Source organism: Dysidea avara, chromosome 8 (assembly GCF_963678975.1).
Source record: "Dysidea avara chromosome 8, odDysAvar1.4, whole genome shotgun sequence".
Lineage (NCBI taxonomy): Eukaryota > Metazoa > Porifera > Demospongiae > Dictyoceratida > Dysideidae > Dysidea > Dysidea avara.
The window spans coordinates 8,538,486-8,562,901 of NC_089279.1; the positions used below are offsets into that span (position 1 = coordinate 8,538,486).

Genomic DNA, 24,416 nt, shown 5'->3' on the forward strand with positions numbered 1-24,416 from the left:
GACTTACCACAATGAAACTGCCCCAACCTGAATCAACCATTGGTAGGCTATGTGGTGCTGTTGCTGCCAAAACTACTATGGTGACACCAAATATGGAAGCAATGGTAGTCCATAATAATGTGATAATCCTGGACTGACAAGGCAAAAACATGGCAATGAATGCTGACATTGGATTCACAGCATTTCCTAAGTTGACAGCCAAATTGTAAGTGCGGCTGCCATAGGGGTTAAAAACAAACACAGAAACAGCATTAATAGCACTGTTTGAGAGGAAATTCAACCATCCTAACTGTAAAAATAAATCTGTCAATTTGAAAAGCTCCTTTGTCCGAGGAGACACCTTAATTTGCTGAAGTATTTCAGAGATGTGAGGCCTTGAAGGTTTTTTGTCATCCTGTTGAGTCAACATCAATGGACTATTTTCTGCCTGATCAAACATAGTACTATTCTCGCTGGAACTAGGTGCACTGCTGATATGGTTAAGTGGGCTTGAGTCATTTGACAAACATGGTGATGATGTGTAACGTATTTTATCCTTGGGGGTGATGTCAACTCGACGCACCATTAGTCGTCTGGACATGGGTAACCAATTTACAAATATAAATGCTACTCCACTTATAGCTGTCATAATCGATAGTAATACAAAGTACACATCTTGACTAAATAGTAAACCACAGTCCTTGCAAATACTTGTACCATTCTCTGTTGCAGCATACATCGTCTCATTGATGATAGAACTATTTGTGCCATTGCTGTCATCATACTGTTTGTAAGCACCTTGAATGAGTGCCACCAAGCTGGGGAAAAACCCTCCCAATCCTTCGCCAATGAACAAAGCATTGATGTACTCCTCTGGAAACCTTTCCATATAAGGGATATAAACTAACGTTGACGTGCAATCCACAATGGATAGGAGAAAGGACAATATGAGTAGCGGCACACTGCGTAACTTGCCAAACAACTCTGCCTTTTGGTCCCAAAATATTGCCAAGAGAATACAGGTCGTAATTCCAAGCAGGATGATCACAAACACACCGGGAACCTCCAGATCAATTTTATTTTTCTTAACATAGTTAGTTACGGTACTGATAATGACATAGATCAGTGGTCCCACATTGCCAATCTGCGTTGTAATTACCAGAATCGATGGCAACTTCCTTCCTTCCGGTAATACAGGAACTAAAGCAGGCATCTCTGACCAAAGGCCATTCATTGCCACCCATGCACTCATTCCAAACAAGCAAATCAGGATATACGGGATCCAGGACACTCCTGGAGCATACAAAATTCCTTTGACTGAGTTAAATAAACGACTGCAGATGTTTTTGTCATACCATGAATCTTTGGAAGAATTGTGGAAATCACCGAATAAATTCCGACTGTCTACTTCAACTTCCACATCTTCTGACATCCTTATTCTACCTGCATAAGTGTAAAAAGTAATCGTTTTATTGCAGTATTACCTTACAAGTTAAATGGCTGAACGGCTTACGCAACTCAACAAGGACCCCACAGCCGGTTGTACTCTCTTCAATGCGCACCACCGTTTATTTTTGGTTATTTCCGTATTGCTCTTGCTCCTAAATTTGAATTTTAATTTCAAACCTCCTCGGGTGTAGAGCATTTTAAAGATGCAGAGAAAAAGAAGAAAATCGGATGATTCAGAAGAGCCTAGTACTGCTAAAGAAGAAAAGGCGTCAGACAAGCGAATTTGTGCGCTTCCCACCTGTTTTGAAACTCCCATGTCGGGCCCGCGAGACCAACCGTTGCCGCATTGTGAGCAATGGGATGTGGAGGATGTAGTGTCCTACCTTGAGGAGTATGGATTTGATAAATATGCACCCATTTTCAAAGGTTATTTACTGTTTAAGCCATAGCAAATTATAGCTATTTTAAAACATGTGCTACCGTTTCTTCTTTTAGAACATGAGATTGAAGGGAAGCACCTTGCATCATTGAACCATCATGATCTAGTTTCTATGGGAATCACGTAAGCTCATGCCAGTATAACTATGGCACTGTATTGCTCAAATTGGTTGCAGGCCTGTTGGAGTTCAGAAGAATTTGCTAAAGCTATTTGCTAACTTGTGTAAATCAAAATATAGGGATCTTAGTAAGGTATGTTTGTTGTGTTGTGAATTACGGAATCTGATTTTCTAATTATTTTGCTCTTTTTGGAGGACTAAAAGTAGCTTTCCTTGTGTACTGGAGCCTTCATGAATCCTTACAAATATCATTTTGTGATAGCATGTTTAGAGTGCACACTATTACCAAGAGTTAATAATAAGAGAGGAGAGTGTCTAACGCTGTATAGTCCTGTAATAGATGATTGCGCAGAAGTTAAACAGCTTCTTTTCCGTGTAATGTATAGGCTCCTACTATTTGTTTGCTTTGTTACCGCAATTAGTTTAGCCGCACCGTGATGAATCCTCGAGAATATTCAAAAACTGAACCAAAGACCGAGTTGGTATGTACAGGGAAAAGTGCTCCTTCAATTGAAGAATTCTCAGAGGTAGGGTAACATGGCGATGCAGTGAAGATTCGAAGCAATACTCCGCCAAGCTTCAGTTCAGTGTTATTGGTTTCTCAGACGCGCTCCCCCAGAGTTATGTTCGAGGTTAACAGCCACACTTCTTTACACAACAGAGCAATGCTCTTCGTGGTGAACTTGAACATTGAACGCACGCCCTTGTGTCTGGGATAATCTTTGTGGCTAAATGCGAAAATATACTAGCCAGTCTGTACGTTACGCGGAAAGGAAGCCATTTAACTTCTGCTCAATCATCTATTACAGGACTATACGGCATTAGACACTCTCCTCTCTTATTATTAACTCTTGCTATTACCCACATGCTGCAAATCACTACTGTAATGTTTTAAAGTGCAGCAAAGCTGTCATTAACATTGCCAAGTTTGGGACCAAAATAATTATCCCAACCTATTGAGGTAAGCTCATGAAATGCTCCTTAGTGACCTGTGAATGACTTGTAAATGTGTTCAGCTATATCTATTCCTGCTCAGCTGTGTAGAATAGACTTGTGTTGTACCCTATAATTTTGTTGCTATGGTTGGTATTGCTCACTATACTAATCAGCATTAAATTAGTACATGTAATGAGAGTACACCTTAACTGGGTTTGGCACCTGCTTGATGTGACAACATTGATGAGGGTCTTAGTAAAGAGATGGTAGCTAAGTACTAGTACTATTAAACTATTAAAATGAAATTGTATATGTTTTAGGTGTTCAATGACTCAATTCATGGACACATTGAGCTACATCCATTATTGGTAAAGATAATTGATACTCCACAGTTTCAGAGGCTGCGTAACATCAAGCAATTAGGTGAGTAGTAAACTGGTCACATCACAAATATTTACATGGAGCAAATCTTATTGTAATTTCAGGTGGATGCTATTTTGTATTCCCTGGAGCATCCCACAATCGATTTGAACACTCCATAGGGTGAGTATATTATTGACAGTATGAACTCCTGTATCTGTGGCTGATGACCTTATGTCATTTCCAGGGTGTGCCATTTGGCAGGAGAACTGGTGGAAACATTGCGGAGTAGACAGCCAGAGCTTGATATCACTGACAAAGATGTGTTGTGTGTAAAGATGGCGGGATTGTGTCATGACCTGGGTCATGGACCATTCTCTCACCTGTTTGATGGATTGTTCATACCAAAGGCTAGGCCTGGTTGTGGTTGGAAAGTAAGTAAGATGCTGTGTTTGGTATGCCACATGCACATGCCACACTCACACACAAGCTATAGTATGTTCGCGTTGAGCTGAATCCTCAAAAACATTTAATAACTCATGGATGCAATTACTCACGATCTTGAAATTTGGCTCATTTGTAGTACTGCTTGATCCGCTAAAAATATTTCAAAATCTTGTTCAAATGTTTGACATAATATTTACGGCCAATCAAAATTTTCACAATACATTTCCTATGGAGAAGCCATATAAGTACAGTGTCCATTAGAGCCCTTTCCCGATCTTGTAATGGAGCCAAACTGTACATGTCTGTTGTTGACACCTTTGCTGTTACCAATAATCATCTGGTTGGCAGAAATGTTAACTCTGTTGAGAAAAAATCCACTTTTAATTTTTAGCTGTTTTTCAGGGTTCAGCTCAACGTGAACATACTATAGTGCTAAACATACATGCACACACTACACACACACACACACACACACACACACACACACACACACACACACACACACACACACACACACACACACACACACATAGTTTTCTGCCATTTTCTTTACAGCATGAAAATGCATCAGTAGACATGTTTGACCATCTGGTAGAGGTGAATAACCTCCAACCATTACTGGAGCGATTTGACATCACTGAAGGTGACCTTACCTTTGTCAAGGAACAGATAGCTGGTCCTATTGATACAGAACAGTGTAGTAGTCAAATGCAGGCACCTGTGAGTGACTGAATGTTGATCTGTGCACACAGTACATACAGTGGACTGTTGTTTATGTATCAACAAATTATATGTCATTAGAGTGTTTCCATGAAACCCGGTGAAAAAGCACCCACCCTCCTGTGAAAAGATTGAGTGGCCTTCAAAACACACAAAATTTCATCACCTACAGTAAAGTTTAGAGGGCAATACTAAAAAATTCCAACAAAAATTTGGCATTAAAAATCGGTTTCATGAAATTTTCATTGATGAATTGTCAGTGGAATTTCAATAATTTTAAAAACTTGGACTTTTCACATTTGCAGAGCCCAAAATTATGGTCAGACATCTGCCATTTTCCGACCATTTTTGGCTAACGTCTGAACACTTGGAAACAATTTGTACAGTACTATCAATAGTTGATACTCTTGGTACTATTGAGTATGTCCAACCAAATAGCAGGATTTGTCAGATCATAACTTGTGTAAGTACTTTTTTCATTGGCTGGAGAATTTACAGTACAAGATCACATCACAATATCTAAACCCAACTGTACAACAACAATTTTAGGATCCATTGCAACTAAGTAGTGCTTGTTTTAGTAATGGAAAATCAGTTTGGTTTAGTTCTAGTTTTGGTACTCAATTTTAAGAGCAGTTTTAGTGGGTGTTAGTTCTAGTATCCCCAGTTTGCAGAAAAGTTTTAGTTATTTTAGTCCTAGTACCCTCACTGTACAGGAGTTTTAGTTAGTTTAGTTCTAGTACCCTCACTGTACAGGAGTTATAGTATTGTGGCAGCTTGCTAAGATTAGATTTATGACTTCACTTGCAGACATAAACAACTTCAATAAAATTAATTGTGCAGTGGTCTTTGTCTTTTTAGAATGCACATCAGGTTTGCTTACCTTTTAATTTAGCACTGGTAGTAGAAGAACCAAAAGTTCGAGAAATTTTCCTTTAGTTTTAGTTTTTGAACCAAAAATTCTGTTGGTTTTAGGTTAGTTTTAGATTGATTTAGTTCTGGTATACTAGAAAATTACTGTACTAAAAAACTAAAAGTACTTTTAGTTCTAGTACCTTAGAACCAAAACAACTCTACAACAGAGCCTGAATGATTAAGACTCTATTAAAGAGTGTATATCATTAGGGCTGAGAAATAGTATCGATAGTGCAATATATCGCGATAGTAGGGATATCACTATCGTGATAGTTATGATAAGCTCAGATCTGCATTAAAATGGTATTAACAACCCTTCTATACTGTTTTACAGTTGGTATTACCAGCTTTCTTACAAAGGAGTGGCCTGTAAAAGCTTTACCAAAAGTCCGTATTCATCAGCCGCTCACGCAAATGTCCTGTGCATGCAAAATAACTTTCTATATGACTGCAAATCATAGCTATACAACTAAGACTTTGTTAAGAGCAAAGTGTTTCATAAACTATCGGGATAGTATTCACTATCGCGATATTTAATGAGTAACTATCGTGATAGTAAAATTTTTACTATCGCTCAGCACTATATATCATGTACGTAGCAGAAATTTTGGTGAGAGAAACTTAGATGAATTAGGCAAATTAGAATATACATTCGCCAAAATTTTTGGTTTGTAAAAAGGATTGAAGCATATAGCAATTGATACAGTAACAGTGCATGTTGCATAGATAGTGTTACTTCAGTACTTGCATGAAGGAAAGGCAGCTCTTACCCAACCCCCAATGGTAAACTCAGTCTGAAAGTCCCGTCTTCTGGAATTTCTGCTGCAAATGTGTGTGTAAGCAAGCTACTGGATTGCAAGACCAGCAATACTAGTACCAGAGAGTGAAGTCTGACTGTCACATGAGGTCCGGTTTCACCACAGGAGTACAAGATAGGCTTCAATCTGTGAAACTTCAAACTTTTGGTATCTGGATTGCGTGGGCAATGTCTAATGTGATACTTTTGACAAGATATTATTGTCCTGCCAAAATTTTCCACTAAAAAGTACATGTATTAATTTATTTATGTATATACCGATACAGTGATTAAATTGGAAAATAGCAATAATCATGTCTCCTGATAGTATTATAGTAGCCTTGTTGTTACCATAGAAGTGGCCATACTTGGGTCGAAGTGTAGAGAAAGGATTTTTGTATGAGGTAGGTACATTTGTGTGAGGTAGGTACGTTTGTGTACTGCTTGTGTATGTAGTGCATACACATTACCTCCTCTGTTCACAGATTGTAGCTAATAAGAAGAATGGGATTGATGTAGACAAGTGGGACTACTTTGCCAGGGATTGCCACCATCTTGGTATCACCATCAGCTTTGATTATCAGTTAGTAATATTTATATTTTTGTTTGTAATGCCTACACTTGATACTTATGTGTGTACAATAGTCCTCCAGTGGGTAAAGATAACTAATTATATTTGCACCCCCATATATATATATAAGTAATTTTGCGTGCCCCTACACAAAATGTCTCCTATATATAGAGGAGTGCTTGTACTGAAATAGCATATCCCTACACCAAGCAGCATCCCTCTATATGTACTATAAGAGATATTTTGCATAGGGTATGCAAAATGTTTCCCATGTATTATAGAAGAAATATTATGTAGGGTATGCAAAATTTATTCAAAGTGTCCTCATCATACAGTACTGTATAGTAGGGACCACAAAGGTGTGGGTGTGTTCCATGAAAAAACATCTCCCAAAAACCATCCTCCATCTTCCCAGACAACAATGAGGCAGTATTACTTGCATTTGCACTTGTATGGCTTCTCATTGTATAGTGCTACGTATAGGATTTATATTTGTATACTGAGCAAGAAGGTGTTTACATGTAACTACATTGCAAATAATATTTTTGTCATACTAATTATCAGTTTGTAGAGCATTGGTGGTGATTATCGATATGGTAGAATTTGTCATATCGGCAACCAATCCAATCAGCAAGCCATTTATCAGTGCATCTCTAAGCACAATGGATGCTTCACTTTTCAGGTGATAATTGATATAGCTGGGGCACACAGCACCATTTCTTTCTTTTGGTGTGGTATGTGTGGTGGATTCACCAGTCATAATAATTATTATTTACAAAAAAAGTTAACAAACAAGTACACAAAAAAAATTGGAATTTTCAACTAGAGTAGGGACCATAGCAAATCGGGAAAAAGTACTGAAACAAGCTGGAGTAGTGCACGATATTAAATCACAGTAAAACGATAAGAAGTGTTATATCCCTACTGTGCATTTCCATTATGGTATCTTGAGCACAATATAGGGACAAAACACTTCTTATTGTTTTACTGTGATTTAATATCGTGCATTACTGCAGCTTGCTATGGTCCCTACTCTAGTTGAAAATTCCAAAAGAATTTGTCTACTTGTTCATCAAGGATTCCATTAAACGTTATCCCATCTCTGTACATTGAAGTATACAGATATTGTAGTGGCTGCACCGATTCCACTTTTTACTGATACTTCAAATACCGAGTACTCAGCTGGGAAGTATCTGAAAGTACAAGTACCAATACCAAGTACCTTAAAGTAGTTACTTCATAGTGCACACATTATATAGTGCATTTCATGGTATTCTTGTACACGTTTTCAGTATGGTTCATGTTTATAATGAAGTAGCCAATCAAGATTCACAAAGAAAGAAGTCACTGAAATGCAAACCAGTGGATATTCCAGTATTTTTCTGGAGAAATGTAGATAATATCATAATGGTGCTTACAAAAGCACTAAATATTCTAATACTGAAACAGTCACTTCTGCCTAATTGCTTTACTAGAGTTATTGACTGTTCTATTAGAGTATATCGATCTTTTTCTCAGTAAAGCGTTTTCACACGTAGGCTTCAGCATAGATCAGTAATTTTGCTGGTAGTTAGCTATTAGTGTTATACTTGATGCTTTTAGGCATCCACTGTGCTAGTAAAATAAGCAAGTACAAACGAACGTTATTTTATTCTTGCATGTGATAAGAATAGATATCTACAACAGTATAATGGCCGATTCCGATAGCACTTTTTGTCATACAATAAGCATTGCATTAGCTTCACAGTTTTATATCAGCTTTCTGTTTGTTTCTATCTTATTGTATCTCCAATAGCAGGGTACAAGTGATAGATAAATTCACGGTGCATACACTATGGCTGTTGCGATTGGTGAAAAGGCACGTTTCAGGCCAAAGCAAAATTGAATAGTGAATAAATCAAGCCCATAGCATAATAGTACCATTGGTCAACTTATGGCTGAAGGCATTAGTAAGTTAGCAGAAAAATCAATTGAATAGAAACAAAAAAACAACTTCATATAGAAGTATCAGGATTCAATTTGAAGACATACTATAGGCTTGATTATTACTAACCAATATTGCCAAGGTGCCATGAAGATTGTGAGGATGGTTTTGGGATGAGATTTGCCAGAAAAACCCCACATCTTCATGATCCCTAATATACAGTTACTATGATATGGGAGACGAGAGACATTTTGTGTAAGGCGTGCAAAATTTCTCCTATAATATACAGGAGACATTTTGCGTACCCTACGTAAAATTTCTGCTATAGTATAGAGGGATGCTGCTTGGCGTAGGGGTACACTATTTCAGTACAAGCACTCCTCTATATATGGGAGACATTTTGCGTAGGGGTACACAGTCACTCCTATATATATGGTGGTGTGAATCTAATTAGCGTAAACTTGTACATCACTGTCCTCCAGTTATCCGTACCCTTAAAATTGGAAATAACTGTTCTATGAGAGTATTTTGAGTACAGGTGTATGTTCTATTAGAGTATTTCAACACAGCTCTGTATACAAATGTATGGGCTTTGGTGATCTGGGCAATTCTCTTATCGGACCACTTTTACCATTGCCTGAGACCATTGGGGTTCAAATAACTGACAAATTTACACATTATGCACTTGCAAACAGTTGTGCTTTTAATGGACGAGGTAAATACCTGTATAATGCATTTTTCTTGTAGTCGCTTCATGAAGTTTGTTCGTGTCATACCTGTCAATGAAAGGCTGCAGCTCTGCACTAGAGATAAGGTGGGTGTGGCTACAGGTGGAGGTATGGTTTTTATAATCATGTATATTTACAACAGGAAGTGGCCAACTTGTATGATTTGTTCCACACACGTAATGTCCTGCACAGAAGGGCCTACCAGCACAAGACTTCCAACGTAGTGGAATTGATGTATGTATATATGTCACAGGGAGAGATATTGAAAAACCATTGTGGGAAATGGGTGCACGTTCCCATTGTTGGTAATGATGTAATTGAATGTGCAGCAAAACTAAGATACGGTGTTGATGTGGGATAGCATAGACAGTTGTTGCTTACACAACAAATGATCTCAATATTTGGAAATATCTACAGAAAGTTTTGCCGTATTGGGAACGTGCACTAAATTTCCCCAATGTTCAGCCTTTTCCATTATGTACCCTTTCTGTGTATACATATACATGCTTTGTATGGTTGTGTGTGTGTGTGTGTTTGTGTGTGTGTGTGTTTGTGTGTGTGTGTGTGTGTGTGTGTGTGTGTGTGTGTGTGTGTGTGTGTGTGTGTGTGTGTGTGTGTGTGTGTGTGTGTGTGTGTGTGTGTGCCAGCCAAGGCTTATGATAAGAATTTTTATGTGGCAGGACAAATTGGTTGGACAAACATGAAGTTGACTGGACACACCAATACACTGTATAGACACAAATGCACTGCACTTTGCCTGTGGTGGTTCCAAGTAGCCTGAGTGTTGTTTTGGATAGCCACAAAATTGTTGTATAGCTACTTTTATAAGATTTGGTATACCAGAAGATTGGCATTGCTACATTTGTGGTCCCTCCCTTGCTTTGTAAGAATATAGCATCTCCTAGCAACCTACTGGTAGTTATTATTAATAGAGTAAAGTCATGCACAGCTCAGACAGTATGTAGGCTTTCTCTTACACTTTGAAAGGACATAATATCCTGCCAAATCTGATTATGGTCAGAAAATGGGTTATTTGTCAGAAATTTGTCAATGTCCTTCCGTTATCATAAGCAATGGCTTGCACACGTATGCATGTGTGTACGTACGTATGCATGTGTGTACGTACGTATGCATGTGTGTACGTACGTATGCATGTGTGTACGTACGTATGCATGTGTGTACGTACGTATGCATGTGTGTACGTACGTATGCATGTGTGTACGTACGTATGTATGTATAGGGGGTGTATGTGTGTGTGTTGTGTTCTAAAACAACTCCTACCCTGCGCTTTTACAGGATCAGTGAAGCACTGCTGAAGGCTGATGATCACATACAGCTCCTTGGAAAAGATGGGTATGTAGCTACATCATTGTACAAGCCCCTCCTACTTCACAGCCGCTCCTTCCTCTATATACTAGCAAACCAGTAAAGTTATCAGACTGTATCGATGACATGTACGCCTATACCAACCTGACCGATCATGTCTTCTATCAAATTTTACTATCTAATGATCCAGAACTGAAAGAGGTTGGTGATCATTTACTAATAGTTTACTAGTAATATCCTGATGTAGTCACGGGAACTGTTACATAATATACTGAAAAGGAAACTATTCAAGTGTATTGGACAGACACAACCTGCTGCTTGGAAGAGTAAACTATCCAGAGTGAGTGATAGATAGGTAGATAGGTAGATAGATAAGAGATGTACACTGTGTCATGATATACAGTGGAACCTCGGTAATCTGAACTAATTTGGCGAAAGAGTGTTCATATAATCGAACAGTACATAAAATCAAACATCTATACATTTATATACAGAGCTTTGCTCAACTACTCTAATAAAGCATACACTTGTTGACAAAATGCTCTAATTGAGCAGTCGATTTGGTTTTCGGATAATTGAGTGTTTGGTTAATCAGTGTTGGGATAATTGAGGTTATAGGTAGTAGAGGTCTGTTGGAGGTTGGCCTGGCCGTGCACCAAGCAAGAGTTTGATGATTGAAAAAAAAATTATTAAAACATTATTCAATACATTATCAACTGCCATGTGATTAGTGATTGGTAACCCTGTGTGATGCTACAGCAGGGTCCGCAATAGTGAAGTATCAGTTTTGCCTAAATTTTGGAGGCAGCCAACTCCAAATCTTCCCCCAAGGGAAAAAAACTCAAAAATCACATGGGTAAAAAGAACAGCCGGAGGAAAAAACCGTACATGATGCATGCAGCTGTAGCACCACATGTGCAGCACACTCGGAACACAAACTGCAATAACAATAACCACAAGCAAGATTAAGCACATGGATGAATACATAACATAACAGTCCAGAGTCTAGTCCTACTGCTACTAAAGATGGACCGATACCAGTATCGGTATCGATGCCAATACCAGTGATATCGGTATTGGATCGGTATCGGTAATACAAGGTACAGATACCACACTAGACACTCACCACTTTTATTAAACCTAAGTTTCCAGTAGTTAATAACTTAGTTGAGCTAATCAGTGACTTAGTTGAGCTAACAAAGTAGCGAAACAAAGCCTTTGTCACTCTTTTCCAAGTATTGTTGCAATTACTCCGTGTGTGAATCCTTTGTAATTAAATGGTAGTGCAGTTGTTCCTCAAGAAATATGTTTATGACTACTTGGCTTGCTTTTTCATGAAAAGGTTTGGTTGAAAAGCTGTAACAAACAATGTACAATTATCATCCGCCCACGCAATTAATTGTCTTATCAATAAGCTTACAAGAAAACTACCTCAAATCAAGAAATTAGTAATCCACAATGATGTTTATCATGTTTAGCTGTTATACAATGAATATTTTAAAACTTAATTGAACTGAGATCAATCAGTTACTGTGATATTTTAATAGCTATCACAACAATGAAATTTCTAAAATAAACTTGTCTAGGCTTCAATGTATAGTATCGGTATCGGTATCGGCAAATAATTTCAGTACGAATACTCGTATTGGAAACATTGGTAAAAAGTGGTACAGGGTGTGTATCTGTCCATCTCTAACTGCTACACAGGAGTAGGCTCATCTAGCTAACATCTGTAATGGAGAGAAAAAAAACAAGTCAGAGAAATGTCAACACCACACCTCATTACACAACATCCCTTCTATCTTGGTAAATGGCCTAGAATTTCCCTAGCAACCAATCATTCATTTAAATATCCCCAATTATCCCGCTGCATGTGCAGTAACGTACCGCGAAGAGCATATTTTCTGTCTAATATTGTATAACCAACAGGAAATACCACTCCCCACTAAACTCTATTGCATGCCACAACACACACAGACACTTGGATTGGCCTGGCCGTGCACTAAGCACCAGTACTTACTACAGTATGTATATAGACACTCTAGAGGTGCAAATAGTGGGGGCTCAGATGCCTAATCTTTTGTGTAACTTCTGAGCTTTAACATAGCCATCCTTAGTGCTATCTGAGGATCAATGACCATGCCTATTGAATAATCTGTCTGGTACTCCAGCTTGAGCTGCAGCAGTAGCACCTCCTGACCTACCTAAGGCTGTAGACTCCAAAATCTGAACCCAAGGGATTCCAACCTGTCCAACAACAGCTCTCTTATATGAGTGTGTGATAATTGGGCGAATGGACGCAGCTGCTTACCCCCTTTAGCCAGCGTATGGAACAATATACCAGAGGAGCTTGACAAACCACTCATGTCCGTATATCGCTTAAGCATTGCAACTGGACAAGTAACTTTAGCACTGCAAGCCACATACACCCGATCACCTTGAAGTAACTGGTCAGTGTTATTGGAATGGATTTTAATCTCCATGTGGTCAGCAAAGAATAATACATCACTACACTTGAGGTTAGTTAACTCCTCATATCTCAGAAAGGCTGCAAACCCCAACAAACAAACATCCAGGAAATGCACATCAGACAAAGTGGGATTTGCTCCACATGCTCTAACCATAGCCTCCAACATATCAGGTGTAATAGGCTCTTTTCTGACAACTGATTGAGCTAATGAACGATGAAGCCCTGACAGTGTGGTTTGCACCAATGAATTGCTGGAGGGTGATGGCAACCCTGCCATTTGATGAATCCAGGTAATAGCATATGTAGCTTCCTCCACAGCTGCTCGGGACTGCTTAGAATCTCCCAGGTGTTGAAGATACAATGCCAGATGAACTGGATTTACTGGAAACATGATGACATTGCTAAGGGACTGGGCCCATTTCTTCCAGCCGGTTTAAAACATACATGTACTTCTCAATTGTAGAAGGAGCCTTACTGTATTGAACAAGCTCTTGGCCAAGCACTAAGATGGGGATATTCCATGCACAATAACTCTTGCCATACTGTCTGGCCTTGTACCACTGCAAAATACACATTATTTTAGTGCAAGAAATATTCAAAAAACAATAACAAGCAGACAACTGCTTAACATGGAAGCATGGAAGCACACTGACCGACAGTGGCTGGCACAGCACAGACCAGTAGAATCATCTAAGCACTCTGACTGACAGTGACTGGCTCAACACACAACATAGACCACTGCTTAACACAGAAGCATCTCAGCACACTGACCAACAGTGGCTGGCACCATAGATAATGTATGCGTTCCTAATGGATTGGAAACGCCCGTTAAATTATTTTCCTATCCTAGTTACGGTGCGCCAATAGATTGGGAAATTTGTTGAGTGACTGTTTGGCTTTCTCTCGCTTGTTTGAAGGCCAGTTTGAAGGCCAGTTTGAAGGCACGGACATTCCTTTTACATTGTTTATTGTGTTGCGTTGTGTACTGAACAAGAACACAGCGTGTCTGTGTGCACTGGGAGAAATATTGTTTGCGACAGGTGACAATGGCAGGTACGCACCAGCTAATAATTCAGCAGCAGTGCCTGTTTTCTGACGTTTTATCGAAGCAGTGGAAATATACAGCGAAGCAGTGAATATCTAGCTAGCCTACTACACTCTACCTGCTACAAGTGGTGTAAACAGCAGCAAAGAAACGATGCTACACTTTCTGTTTCTTCAGGAAATTTGCACAACCGTTTTGAAACACCATATTTCACCTTTGAACCTAAATTTTCTTACGCTGTTGTTTACTACTCTCCAGCGTCCCTACCCAGTCCAGCCTCCAATTAGTGTAGATGGTAACTAACCCAACTCTAAACAATAAACACTAATTTGCTGGTTACAAGAACAGCGAAATCTTCCACCTGTCGAGGTCATAAAGTTTACGCGCAGCAAAACGAGGATAGCCCATGACGTCACTATGTAAATAATACGGGCGTTTCCAATCCATGTAACATACATTATCTATGCTGGCACACAGCATTTGCCTATAAACAGGTGTAGATATACCAGCTGTTGGTGTAGCAGAAGTGTGCTCATTACACTAATTCTATGTACACTACTTGCCTGTCTTAATGAACAGAGCTCATATACAACGTGCATATTTGTTTTTAAAACGATAAAAAGATTATTATAATTCAGTGGATATGACACATGGTTTTAAGAGAACAACAGAGGTCACCAACAGGTATGTTAAAATCCAATAACAAGCCAAGAACACGAGTGGTCGGCCTTGAACCAGAAAAGAACCCTGAGGAACACCTACCAGGCAAAAACAACTGGTTAAAACAGGGGCAGGTCATGCCAATCCCTGACAAAAGAAGCAAGATGACTACCATCTGGACAAATTAGGGCTGATGGCCAATGAAGTAGTACAATGATACCCCTACACTTACAGTTCTGAGCAGCCTTAGCAAACGTGGAATGAGGTAGACTGGGGGACACCAATTCATTTCACCAGTCCAATCGCATGTGAAACAATCTACTGCCTCAGACCTCAGCATACATTAGTTTTATGATATCTGGTATAGACTATATATAAAAATATTCTTTCCAAAATTAAAAAAGAGCCAAATTTTTTACTATTATGTGCCAGACAATAAATTTCCTTCTCATTAACAGATCAGATCTGTTAATGTATGGAAATCATATGAATTGGGGGCAATAGTACGTGATAAATGTTTCCACTAGTTAATATACACATTTTAAAAATTTTATTTCCCTCTCATGCCACCTATACCATTACTTACTTATTGTACCAGTAACTTTGTGCAGTCTAAATTTTGTTGCTCTCACATTTGTAAATCACCAAAACCTAGTACAGTGGACTTTCCTTTATCAACATCTGTATACCAGTTCAGTCACACAAGTTCAAATAGAAGATACGATGTACAGGATACTACTCTAATAGAACAGTCAGTTCTATGCTTTAAACAAAAACAAGAGTTTGGTTAATCTGGTACTTAGATAATCAAATACTTTCCATATCCATGTGGTACTAAGGCCCAAGGCTGAACAAATTCTTTAACCATTTGTGACCTGCTGAGTAAAAACTGGCCGTTTTCGCTAAATTCTATTTTGCTTAAATTGTATTGGAATAAACTGGGTAAAAATATGCGTGCTACATAAAAAAAAAAATATGTGCATTTCATTTTTAATCAGTACAGTATGCCACCAGATTCTCCTGTTCATTGGGAGTGAGAAATCTTTGTTTCGTGTTCGTACAGCCTACGGTATATGAGTTATGGGTGCTTATTTACGATGCAGTAGAAATAAAGTTCACTGTCATCATTTCATTGTTGAAATGGCCTTCTTCTTTGTCCACACGAAGACGTACAGGGAAGATCGATGTGCCAGTTCATGGTAAACAGACTGGGCAATACTCCGTCTTCATAGCATTTTCAGTGAGTTGTGATAGATAAACTAAGCACCTGTATTTTATTTGTTGTATTGTTGCTGTATAAATCGAGTTTATTCTTGTTCCAACTGTCTAGTGCTATTACTCCAACTGTTCATCACAAAAGGCTGAAATTTTGGTTTGTTACTATAGATAACGGGGAATGTTGAAGAATGTGTGAAATGGTCCAGCAGGTCACATTTTATTCTTGCCATAATCTGCACGTTCTGGTAAAATTTTGTGACCATAGTGTACGTGAGTGTGGCCGCTTAAAATGGTAGGCTCTTTTTGCAGTATAGAACAGTTCCTATAGTAATATTTATTGAAATGATGCATGTACAATTGTTTATTTAGATTGTAAAGGTGTATGTTTTATTAGAGTAGTTGAACAGATACATTCACTTTGTCAGAGGCTCATACTGCTCATCCTCTTATGTACTGCACACATACTTGTTCTGTGTACAGTAGTACAGTATATACTAGTTAAAGCACCACCACAAGTGCAATATGAAAAAATAGCACGAGGGCGTTGGCAAGTAACTAATACAGCACGAGGCAAAGCCAAGTGCTGTATTAGGTTTGAGACCATGCCCGATTGCTATTTTATCCATATTGCATGAGCATGGTGGTGTTTTAACTGGTTTATTGTACTAAAATAGTGGCTGCGAAGTGTGGGGGTGACGACAAGTAGCAGGTGGTGAGTGCCTATCCACGTAAGTTCAAGATCATGTGTATTGCAGTGATTAACTATTCGAGAACATTTACCGCATTTTCATACTCATTCATACTGCACCAAGCGTGCTGTATTTTCCCTTTGATCCCACTACAGCACTGTTGAAACAGTAAACAAGTTGACCAAAGCATGACCAATGCCAGACACATTATCACATTGCTTTCACCAAACTACTGCAATGTTATGAAGCCATTCAATAATTATGATGTATCATAAACACAGAACAATGCCATGACCTAAATACAAGTGGGCGAATTAACCTGAAAGCCATTCTCTTAGCGAGTGCAGATAGCGAAGAACCAGGTGGAACACGATAAATTAATTCGCTTCCAGTTGCCTTCGTGGTATTGCCCCCAGCGCCACACCATGGCTTCATACAGTAAATGCACTCTCACCCACTAAACACGATAGCAAGCCTCTCTATAACATAGTCACAGACTTTCTCATGGGCATTAAATTAAGCCTGGCCTCAAATTGAGGAACAAGCAGTTCACCATTTACTGTCATGATCGCTCTCAGTAGCTCAAATAAATTAAAGATACGTAGCTAGCTTCATCACGCTGAATACAGCACAGTTGAAACAAATACAGCATGCTGCCAGCTTTGAAGTGTGCAGCCAGGTATACTATATGGAAATAAAAGTAAACTTTTCACTTTGATCTTTTCACCCAAAGTACAATAAAATGCTATGTTGTTGTATATTTTTAGAATGATAGTCAGAAAATAGCTTGCCAAATTGCTGATTCTTGGGAGCCTCCAGTTGAAGAAGTTCAAAAATTACCTGTGTTGACTGCTGATGACTTTCTAGTAGATGTGAGGAATTGTGTTGTGTATCTCTGTGTGCGTGTATGTGTGCATGTGTGAGACTGGAACAATGTGAGTAAAGTTTCTCGCTCAAGGAAACAACAGTAACTAGGCACAACCAGGCATCAAATCTCAAACTGTTCGATTATCAGGCTGGTGCTCTTACGACTTGCCTCACATACACACACACACGTGCACACACACTACACACACATACGTACACATACACACGTGCGCACACACACACATACACACACACACACACACACACACACACACACACACACAAGCAAATGCCAACTGTTCATGATGTCCAGGTGGGACTTCAGGTGCCCACTCCTTCAACTGTGAGACAAAGCATAACCACCTGCAGGTTGTTGGTTCTGCCTCAGGAGGGTTTCCCTGCACCAACTTATAGTACCTGAGTTACTGCAGTGCTGATTTAATGGGTAGGTGTTGGCTGTGCTAGCATGGTAGCCGAAGACTTTGCTTTCTTTGTGTGTATAGTGTGTCTGTGTGTGTTATTGGTATGCAGTTGGAACACAGTAGTTATACATGTATTGTATTGGTAGGTGGTCACATTTGATTATGGCATGCGTGAAGAGAACCCCATCGACCATGTGAGATTCTACTTGAAACATGACCCACATAGAGCACTTAAAGTTCGTAGAGACCAGGTGAGTATCCCAGCGTGTAGTTCTCCCAGAGTGAAGATTTGGGTTGTGTCTCTTTGACTGTGTCTCTATTACATGTACAACAGGTTTCTCAAATGTTACCAGGGAAATTCACAGAACAACAAGTGCGTGTATACTGTAGAAAATCAGATGAGGCTAGTTTGAGGTCATCTTGGAAGTGAGTCACTTATACATTCAGTATATATGTAATGTACCTATTGTGTGTTTGCTTGTTAGGTACTTCGTCAATTGGTGTAGGGGCCAGGAGTGTGTCACTCCCAAGGTATGATACAGTATTGAATGTCATGAATAGGGCTACATTTAGGACCAAACAAACATAGCCACTATTTGCAAGTTTAACATGTATGTTCACTATAATCAAGAGTTCATAATATGGTAGTAAGAGAGAGTATCTAACTGAGATACTTTTATCAAATGCACTGCCACTAGTACAGTATCAACACCTCACTCTGTTCTGTAGAAAAGAGACTTCACTATATTCATCACCTATCAACATTTCTCTCATACCAATAAAGTTGAGTTAAACATCAATCAATGCCTTTCCATACTAGGAGAGGCATTGATTTCACCAAAAGGTGAACTTGTAGTAGTGCATTTGTACAGGGTATATTGAGCGTTTGATACTCTCCCTCTTCTAATAATATTATGAACTCTTGCTATATTGAGGTGGTCTTATTAGTGAAGTCACAAAGTATATGTTTAGCTGTGTTTTAGGAAACTGGGACCTAATTGACATGGTTGGTGGTCTAATTAATGAGGTGGTTGCTAAGAATCAGCCTAACAAGCAATCTGATTGCTGTATTAGAGTAATTGCAAGTTTGTGCATGTTAGATTGCTGTGTGATCAGCAGATCAGGCATGGGGCAAAGTACTTTGGTACTTGCACTTCAGTGTAGTTTTGTGTACTTGTACTTATACTCCATAAGCAACATCAGTTTGGCAGAACACTTTAGCAAATTGGTAAAAGAAATATGTGACCTCCTGAGCAAAAACCAGCTGTTTTCACAAAATTCTGGTTTGCTATTAAAACATATTGAAACAGGTACACGAAAAAAATTGGAATTTTCAACTACCATAGCACATCGATAAAAAGTACTGAAACAAGTTGCAGTATTCCATGATATTAAATCACAGTAAAACAGTAAGAAGTGTTATATCCCTACTGTGCTCAAGATACCATAACGGAAATGCACAGTAGGGATATAACACTTCTTATTGTTTTACTGTGATTTAATATCATGGACTACTGCAACTTGTTTCAGTACTTTTTATTGATGTGCTATGGTCCCTACTCTAGTTGAAAATTCCAAATTTTTTCGTGTACTTGTTTGTTAACTTTTTTTCGGAAATAATTTTATTATGGCTGGTGAACCCACGCATACCACATCTGAAAAGGCGCTGTGCGCCCCAGCTATATCAATTATTGTCTGAAAAGTGAAGTATCCATTATGCTTGGTTGTCAGCTATGTTCAACCCGTTATGCAGTATTTCGAATCAAGAACTTTTCCTGAAGCACCTCTACAATCTACACATACCAAAAGAAATGGTGCTGCACCCCAATTTTATTAATTATCATCTGAAAAGTGAAGTATCCATTACGCTTCGCTGTCAGCTATGTTCAACCGGTTACACAGCAATGCGAATCAAGAACTGTGTGAAAAGCACCTCTGCAATCAAAATAGCCACTATGAAAAAATATGGACGATTTCCGTTTAGAAGGGAAGCCATCATGTGCTCGCGCCAAATCGATACCTTTCCCTGTCAGCAAAGATGAATGGGACACAAAGGAGGACACTGGTAAGTCCATGAAGAGTGCATTGTACGTACTGCGGTATGCCAAAAGGCACCTGTCGGGCCGAAGTGATGTCGGACAGTGAAAAAATCAAGCCTGTGGCTTTAAGTGTTATCAAGTTACGCTTGTCTGAAGGCATCAGTCAGTTACTTACTTACTCAGTCAGTAGAAAATTCTGTCGAATAAAATTTTTTAAACTTCCGTAGCAACCTGTTGAAAGCGTTTCGGATCGATCTGAAAGCTTGTTTGGGCTCACCAATACTGCCTCATCGTCATCAGGGAAAATTGAGGCTGGTGTTTGGGTTATGTTATTTTGTGGGCCATGCCTACTCCTTTGTGGTCCCTACAATACAGTTGCTATCGTACTGTATGATACAAAAATACGTGTACTACATAAAAAAATTTACACACATTTTAATCGCTTTGGTATGCACTGAAACAAAACTCAAATTAATAAAACCTATACACCACTGGATTCACTTGTCCATGGAGAGTAAGAAAATCTTTGTTTCTTGTTTGTACACAAAAGCATACATAAGTTATGGATGCTTATTTACGATGCAGTAGAAATAATGTTTGCAGTTGTCATTTCTTTGTTGGAATGGCCTTCTTCTTTGTCAACACGGAGGAGTACAGGGAAGCACTATACCTTGATGGATTTGCCAGTTCATGGTACACAGATTGAGCCAAGTCCGCTTGTTTCAGTCGTGAGTTATGATTGATTATTTAACTGCCTCAAAATTATTTGCTTTATTGTTGCTGTACAAATCACTGTTCCGACTGTCTGGCACTATAACTCCCAAGACTATTCATCATTCAAGAGGCTGAAACTTTGGATGTCCACTCCTCTGTTACTATAGATTACAGAGAGTGGAATTTGAAGAATGTGCAAAACTGCTCAGCCAGTCACGTATGTCTAACTTTAATCACCAATTTTACATGCTGATTTGCTTTTGTCATGTACAGTATGAAACTGGTGGGGACAATAGTGTTTGTCTGTTCACTAAGAATCTAGAGCACTACAAAATTTCACATGCCACAATATTACACAAAAATGAGATCATATGTAACACAAAGGGGCTAGTGATGGGCAGTATAGAGAATTCTAATAATCAATACGTGCAATTGGCATTTGTGATTATGTACTATAATGGATATTAAACTGAAGTGAGGAGGTATGTAAAAACTAGGATATCAGTATTCACTGAAAAATTGTAGTATTTTGAAGTTTTAGAATGGCTCAAATGTAATATTTATGCCAATGGTATCCTGCAATAACTCTCGGTATTTGCAATATATCAGGGGCGTAGGGAGGGGGGGTTCCGGGGGGTTCAGGAACCCCCCCCCTGTAAAATTTAGACTTCTGCAAGCAGGATCCTAACACACCATTTAGTGTGGCAGGACAAAATGAGTGAGCAATATAGTGTAATGGCACAGCACAACAATTGATAAAACCTACATTCATCTCTGAGGGAAGGATTTACAGAGGTAACATGAGCCCTCTTCAAAACTTGTTAAAAAGATCGATATACTCTAATAGAGCAGTCAGGTATATACTCTAATAGAGCAGTCAGGTATACTCTAATAGAACATGCATTTAAATATCCATGTCCATATGAAGTTTTTCAGACATTCCAACATTAAATGCAAAACTTAGCATGACCTTCTACTGCTATAGCTTTGGTGTGCAGTGTTTAAAGATATAGAGCTCCAGTAATTTATCACTTTTGTTATGCAAAATTAATTCATGCTATGCATATTTGTATAGTTAGCTATATTGTTTTGATTGTATCAGTGGATTCATGGCTCCTATACCACAGTGAGATATAACCATCACTTACAGATTACTATATGTGTCTCTATGTGTTATGCTGTCTGTTCCACTAGGTGACTTTATCTAGTACTACCTTCATCCCAGGGACACTTAATCCATCATAATTAATGTACTTTTGCATAAAATATAGTAATTTGCTGAGTTTTGATTTATTAAAATATTGAAAGTCTCTCAGCGGCTGGGGGCTGTGCCCCCAGACCCCTGCTTCTAGTAACTCAATGCTGGTGCTGGAACCCCCCTTCAAAAAATCCTGGCTACGCCCCTGTATATTGTGGTATTTCAATTATCACAATACCAAAATTACCATTCGGTTTGTATTAATACCTTCATCATATTGATTTATTGTCCAACTCTACAGGGGGCTGGGATTACCATGTCTATTACATGTTTAGATGATGTATCTTACTTTTAATATTCCAGAAGTGTGGTACCAAATTATATCCTTAGTTTGGGAAGTCTATATGTACATTTAAATTGATCGAGTGCTATATATCTTTGTAGGGAAGTCACTTTGACTTGTTCGAGAATGAGGATGGTGATGACATTGACTATACTCCTTACAACACTCCATTTGGTACTCCTGCTAAGGAAGAAGTGTTAAGCCAACGAGACACCATTACCCCAAGTACTAAGAAATTGTTATCATTTGATGACAAAGACTAGTTTTCTAGTGTAATAAATCTTCTATTTTCAGACTTCATTTGAAATTGCAATAATCCTGTACAGTGTAAATCCACCATGTAGTTTGTACAGAAATCAATTTTTTAAATTATTAACAGTTTTGATCACACTGCATCACCATGTGTTTGGACAATAACTACAATAGATAGTAATAGTATGACATTAGGAGTCGAAACAGTATAAGGCCACATTAATAATATCTCATCCCATGCATCTGCATTGCTATATATTTTCCTTTGGAATTTTTGTACCACTGGTGGCTGAATGCAAACATCCAGCACCTTTTAACTAGCTATAGCAGTCAAAGAAAACCGTACTCTAAGTCAAGTAAGCTATTTATATAGCCAGGTATAACTAGTTAATAAAAAAAATACAAGAAAAGCCCACCCTTCTGCATTGCTTTTTTTTTTTTTAAGTATAGCTTTATCGTAGGATGAGAAACTAATACACTGTATAATTAAGTCTATGGCATAACAGTGTTGTGGAAAGATCAATCACTAATGATTGGAGGATATCAGTATAATACGAGTGAGCTGTTAATTCCAGTACATTATCCTGTCTTTACAGCCTTTCAACAAGTGAATTATTATTTTAATTTACAAAGCTTATTATTTTTAGCTAACAGAATTTTTTGCTGATTCCACCCTAGCGTGCTGACTAACTGAATGTCTTGCATAAGTCAAGTGTAACTATGGGCTTGATTACTATTTGTTCACTTTTGTCTGAAGAGTGCCTTAGCCGGTGTATTTTTGTCAACTGTAGTAGCTACCAGGTGGATGGGTCTGTATAATTATCTATGATGGATACACAACCAAATTCCTACGTCCCTATCAATTATCTTCCATAAGAGAAACCAGGCAATATTATCAACATCATTTCATACTTTCTACAACATCATATGAAAAGCTTTTCTTTCCAAAAATGGAACTCATTACCACAATTCCTCATCAAACTAGATGATTTTGACTCATTTTCTATTAACATTTCAAATTACTGTACCAATGTAAATGGTGGCTTGCTACTGTGGAGAAGGCAGGAGGTGATTTCATTCCAGTTGTGGAAGTTTTGGGATATGGACACCTTTTGCTTTGTCAGTTCTTCATTCCATTGCTGATCATACCATGCACACCCGTAGTGGTATTTCACCTATTAGTAAAGTGGCCAGAAGAAATTTAATTCAGTAACTTTCTGTACGTTTATGGATGAATAATGCTCAAATGACTTTAAGATATTGGTGGTGATGATGATTTTCCTCTTAGTTGTAGTTTGTTTTGTAGACTCTTAATTATAGCATTTGTTGTCATTTTCATAATTTCAAACTTTAAAAAATGTAAATGTATGATTTTTTTCCTGAGCATACCTGCATTGCTGACTGCTCAGTACACATGATAACTGAATAAATAATACTGACATAGGGAAAGGGAGATGGGCTATACAGCATGTTAGTATTCATTACAACTCACTGTATTGATTTATTTATTATTTAATTTGTTAAAATGACAGGTGGCATGAAAAGGCATAGCCTGTACAAGGGTGCTTCCCCAATGCTGTATCATAGCAGCTACTGGGGTTCACTGACTTAATTTAATTTTTAATTATCACTGCAAAACTTTGGAATTTCCTGAAACCGGATTAATGATCTGTCCTTAAGCATTTTCCCAGACCATGTGTGCATGTCCTGAAAATTCCATATTCTCTGCTCCAATCCTGAATTTCACAGTACGCAACATCTGTTCTGCTATGAGAAATATGATAAATCCAG

The 24,416-nt window shown here is 38.4% G+C and overlaps 2 protein-coding genes across 4 annotated transcripts in view; one reads left to right on the plus strand and one right to left on the minus strand.

Annotated features, from left to right (window-relative positions):
- Positions 1-1,582, minus strand: part of LOC136265106 (riboflavin transporter 2-like) — a 2,065-nt gene extending 483 nt beyond the window's left edge. Inside the window, exons 1-2 of one of the 3 annotated variants that reach the window (XM_066059892.1) lie at positions 1,469-1,582; positions 8-1,422 (exon numbers count right to left, since the gene is read on the minus strand). In XM_066059892.1, coding sequence (XP_065915964.1) covers positions 8-1,411 — 1,404 coding nt within the window. In that variant the 5' untranslated portion in view covers positions 1,412-1,422; positions 1,469-1,582. The remainder of the gene's footprint in view (positions 1-7; positions 1,423-1,468) is intronic. The other 2 variants (XM_066059893.1, XM_066059894.1) reach the window with 2 other exon arrangements.
- LOC136265105 (deoxynucleoside triphosphate triphosphohydrolase SAMHD1-like) lies at positions 1,505-22,759 on the plus strand. The gene is made up of 19 exons (XM_066059891.1): positions 1,505-1,854; positions 1,924-1,990; positions 2,043-2,118; positions 3,242-3,344; positions 3,407-3,464; positions 3,529-3,715; positions 4,284-4,448; positions 6,516-6,563; positions 6,645-6,742; positions 9,402-9,468; positions 9,525-9,616; positions 10,679-10,735; positions 10,801-10,909; positions 10,956-11,048; positions 17,558-17,662; positions 18,226-18,330; positions 18,414-18,505; positions 18,565-18,610; positions 22,475-22,759. Exons 1-19 carry the CDS (start codon positions 1,632-1,634, stop codon positions 22,634-22,636), a joined length of 1,953 nt encoding a protein of 650 aa, XP_065915963.1. The 5' UTR covers positions 1,505-1,631; the 3' UTR covers positions 22,637-22,759.
- Positions 22,760-24,416: the final 1,657 nt, after the last annotated feature.

Bases quoted from the DNA above. Each gene is read 5' to 3' on its own strand.
- LOC136265105 (XM_066059891.1), top strand. From the start codon at position 1,632: ATGCAGAGAAAAAGAAGAAAATCGGATGATTCAGAAGAGCCTAGTACT. The intron at 3,345-3,406 runs GTGAGTAGTAAA...TTGTAATTTCAG, and splicing joins GCGTAACATCAAGCAATTAG to GTGGATGCTATTTTGTATTC. The intron at 10,736-10,800 runs GTATGTAGCTAC...TCTATATACTAG, and splicing joins CAGCTCCTTGGAAAAGATGG to CAAACCAGTAAAGTTATCAG.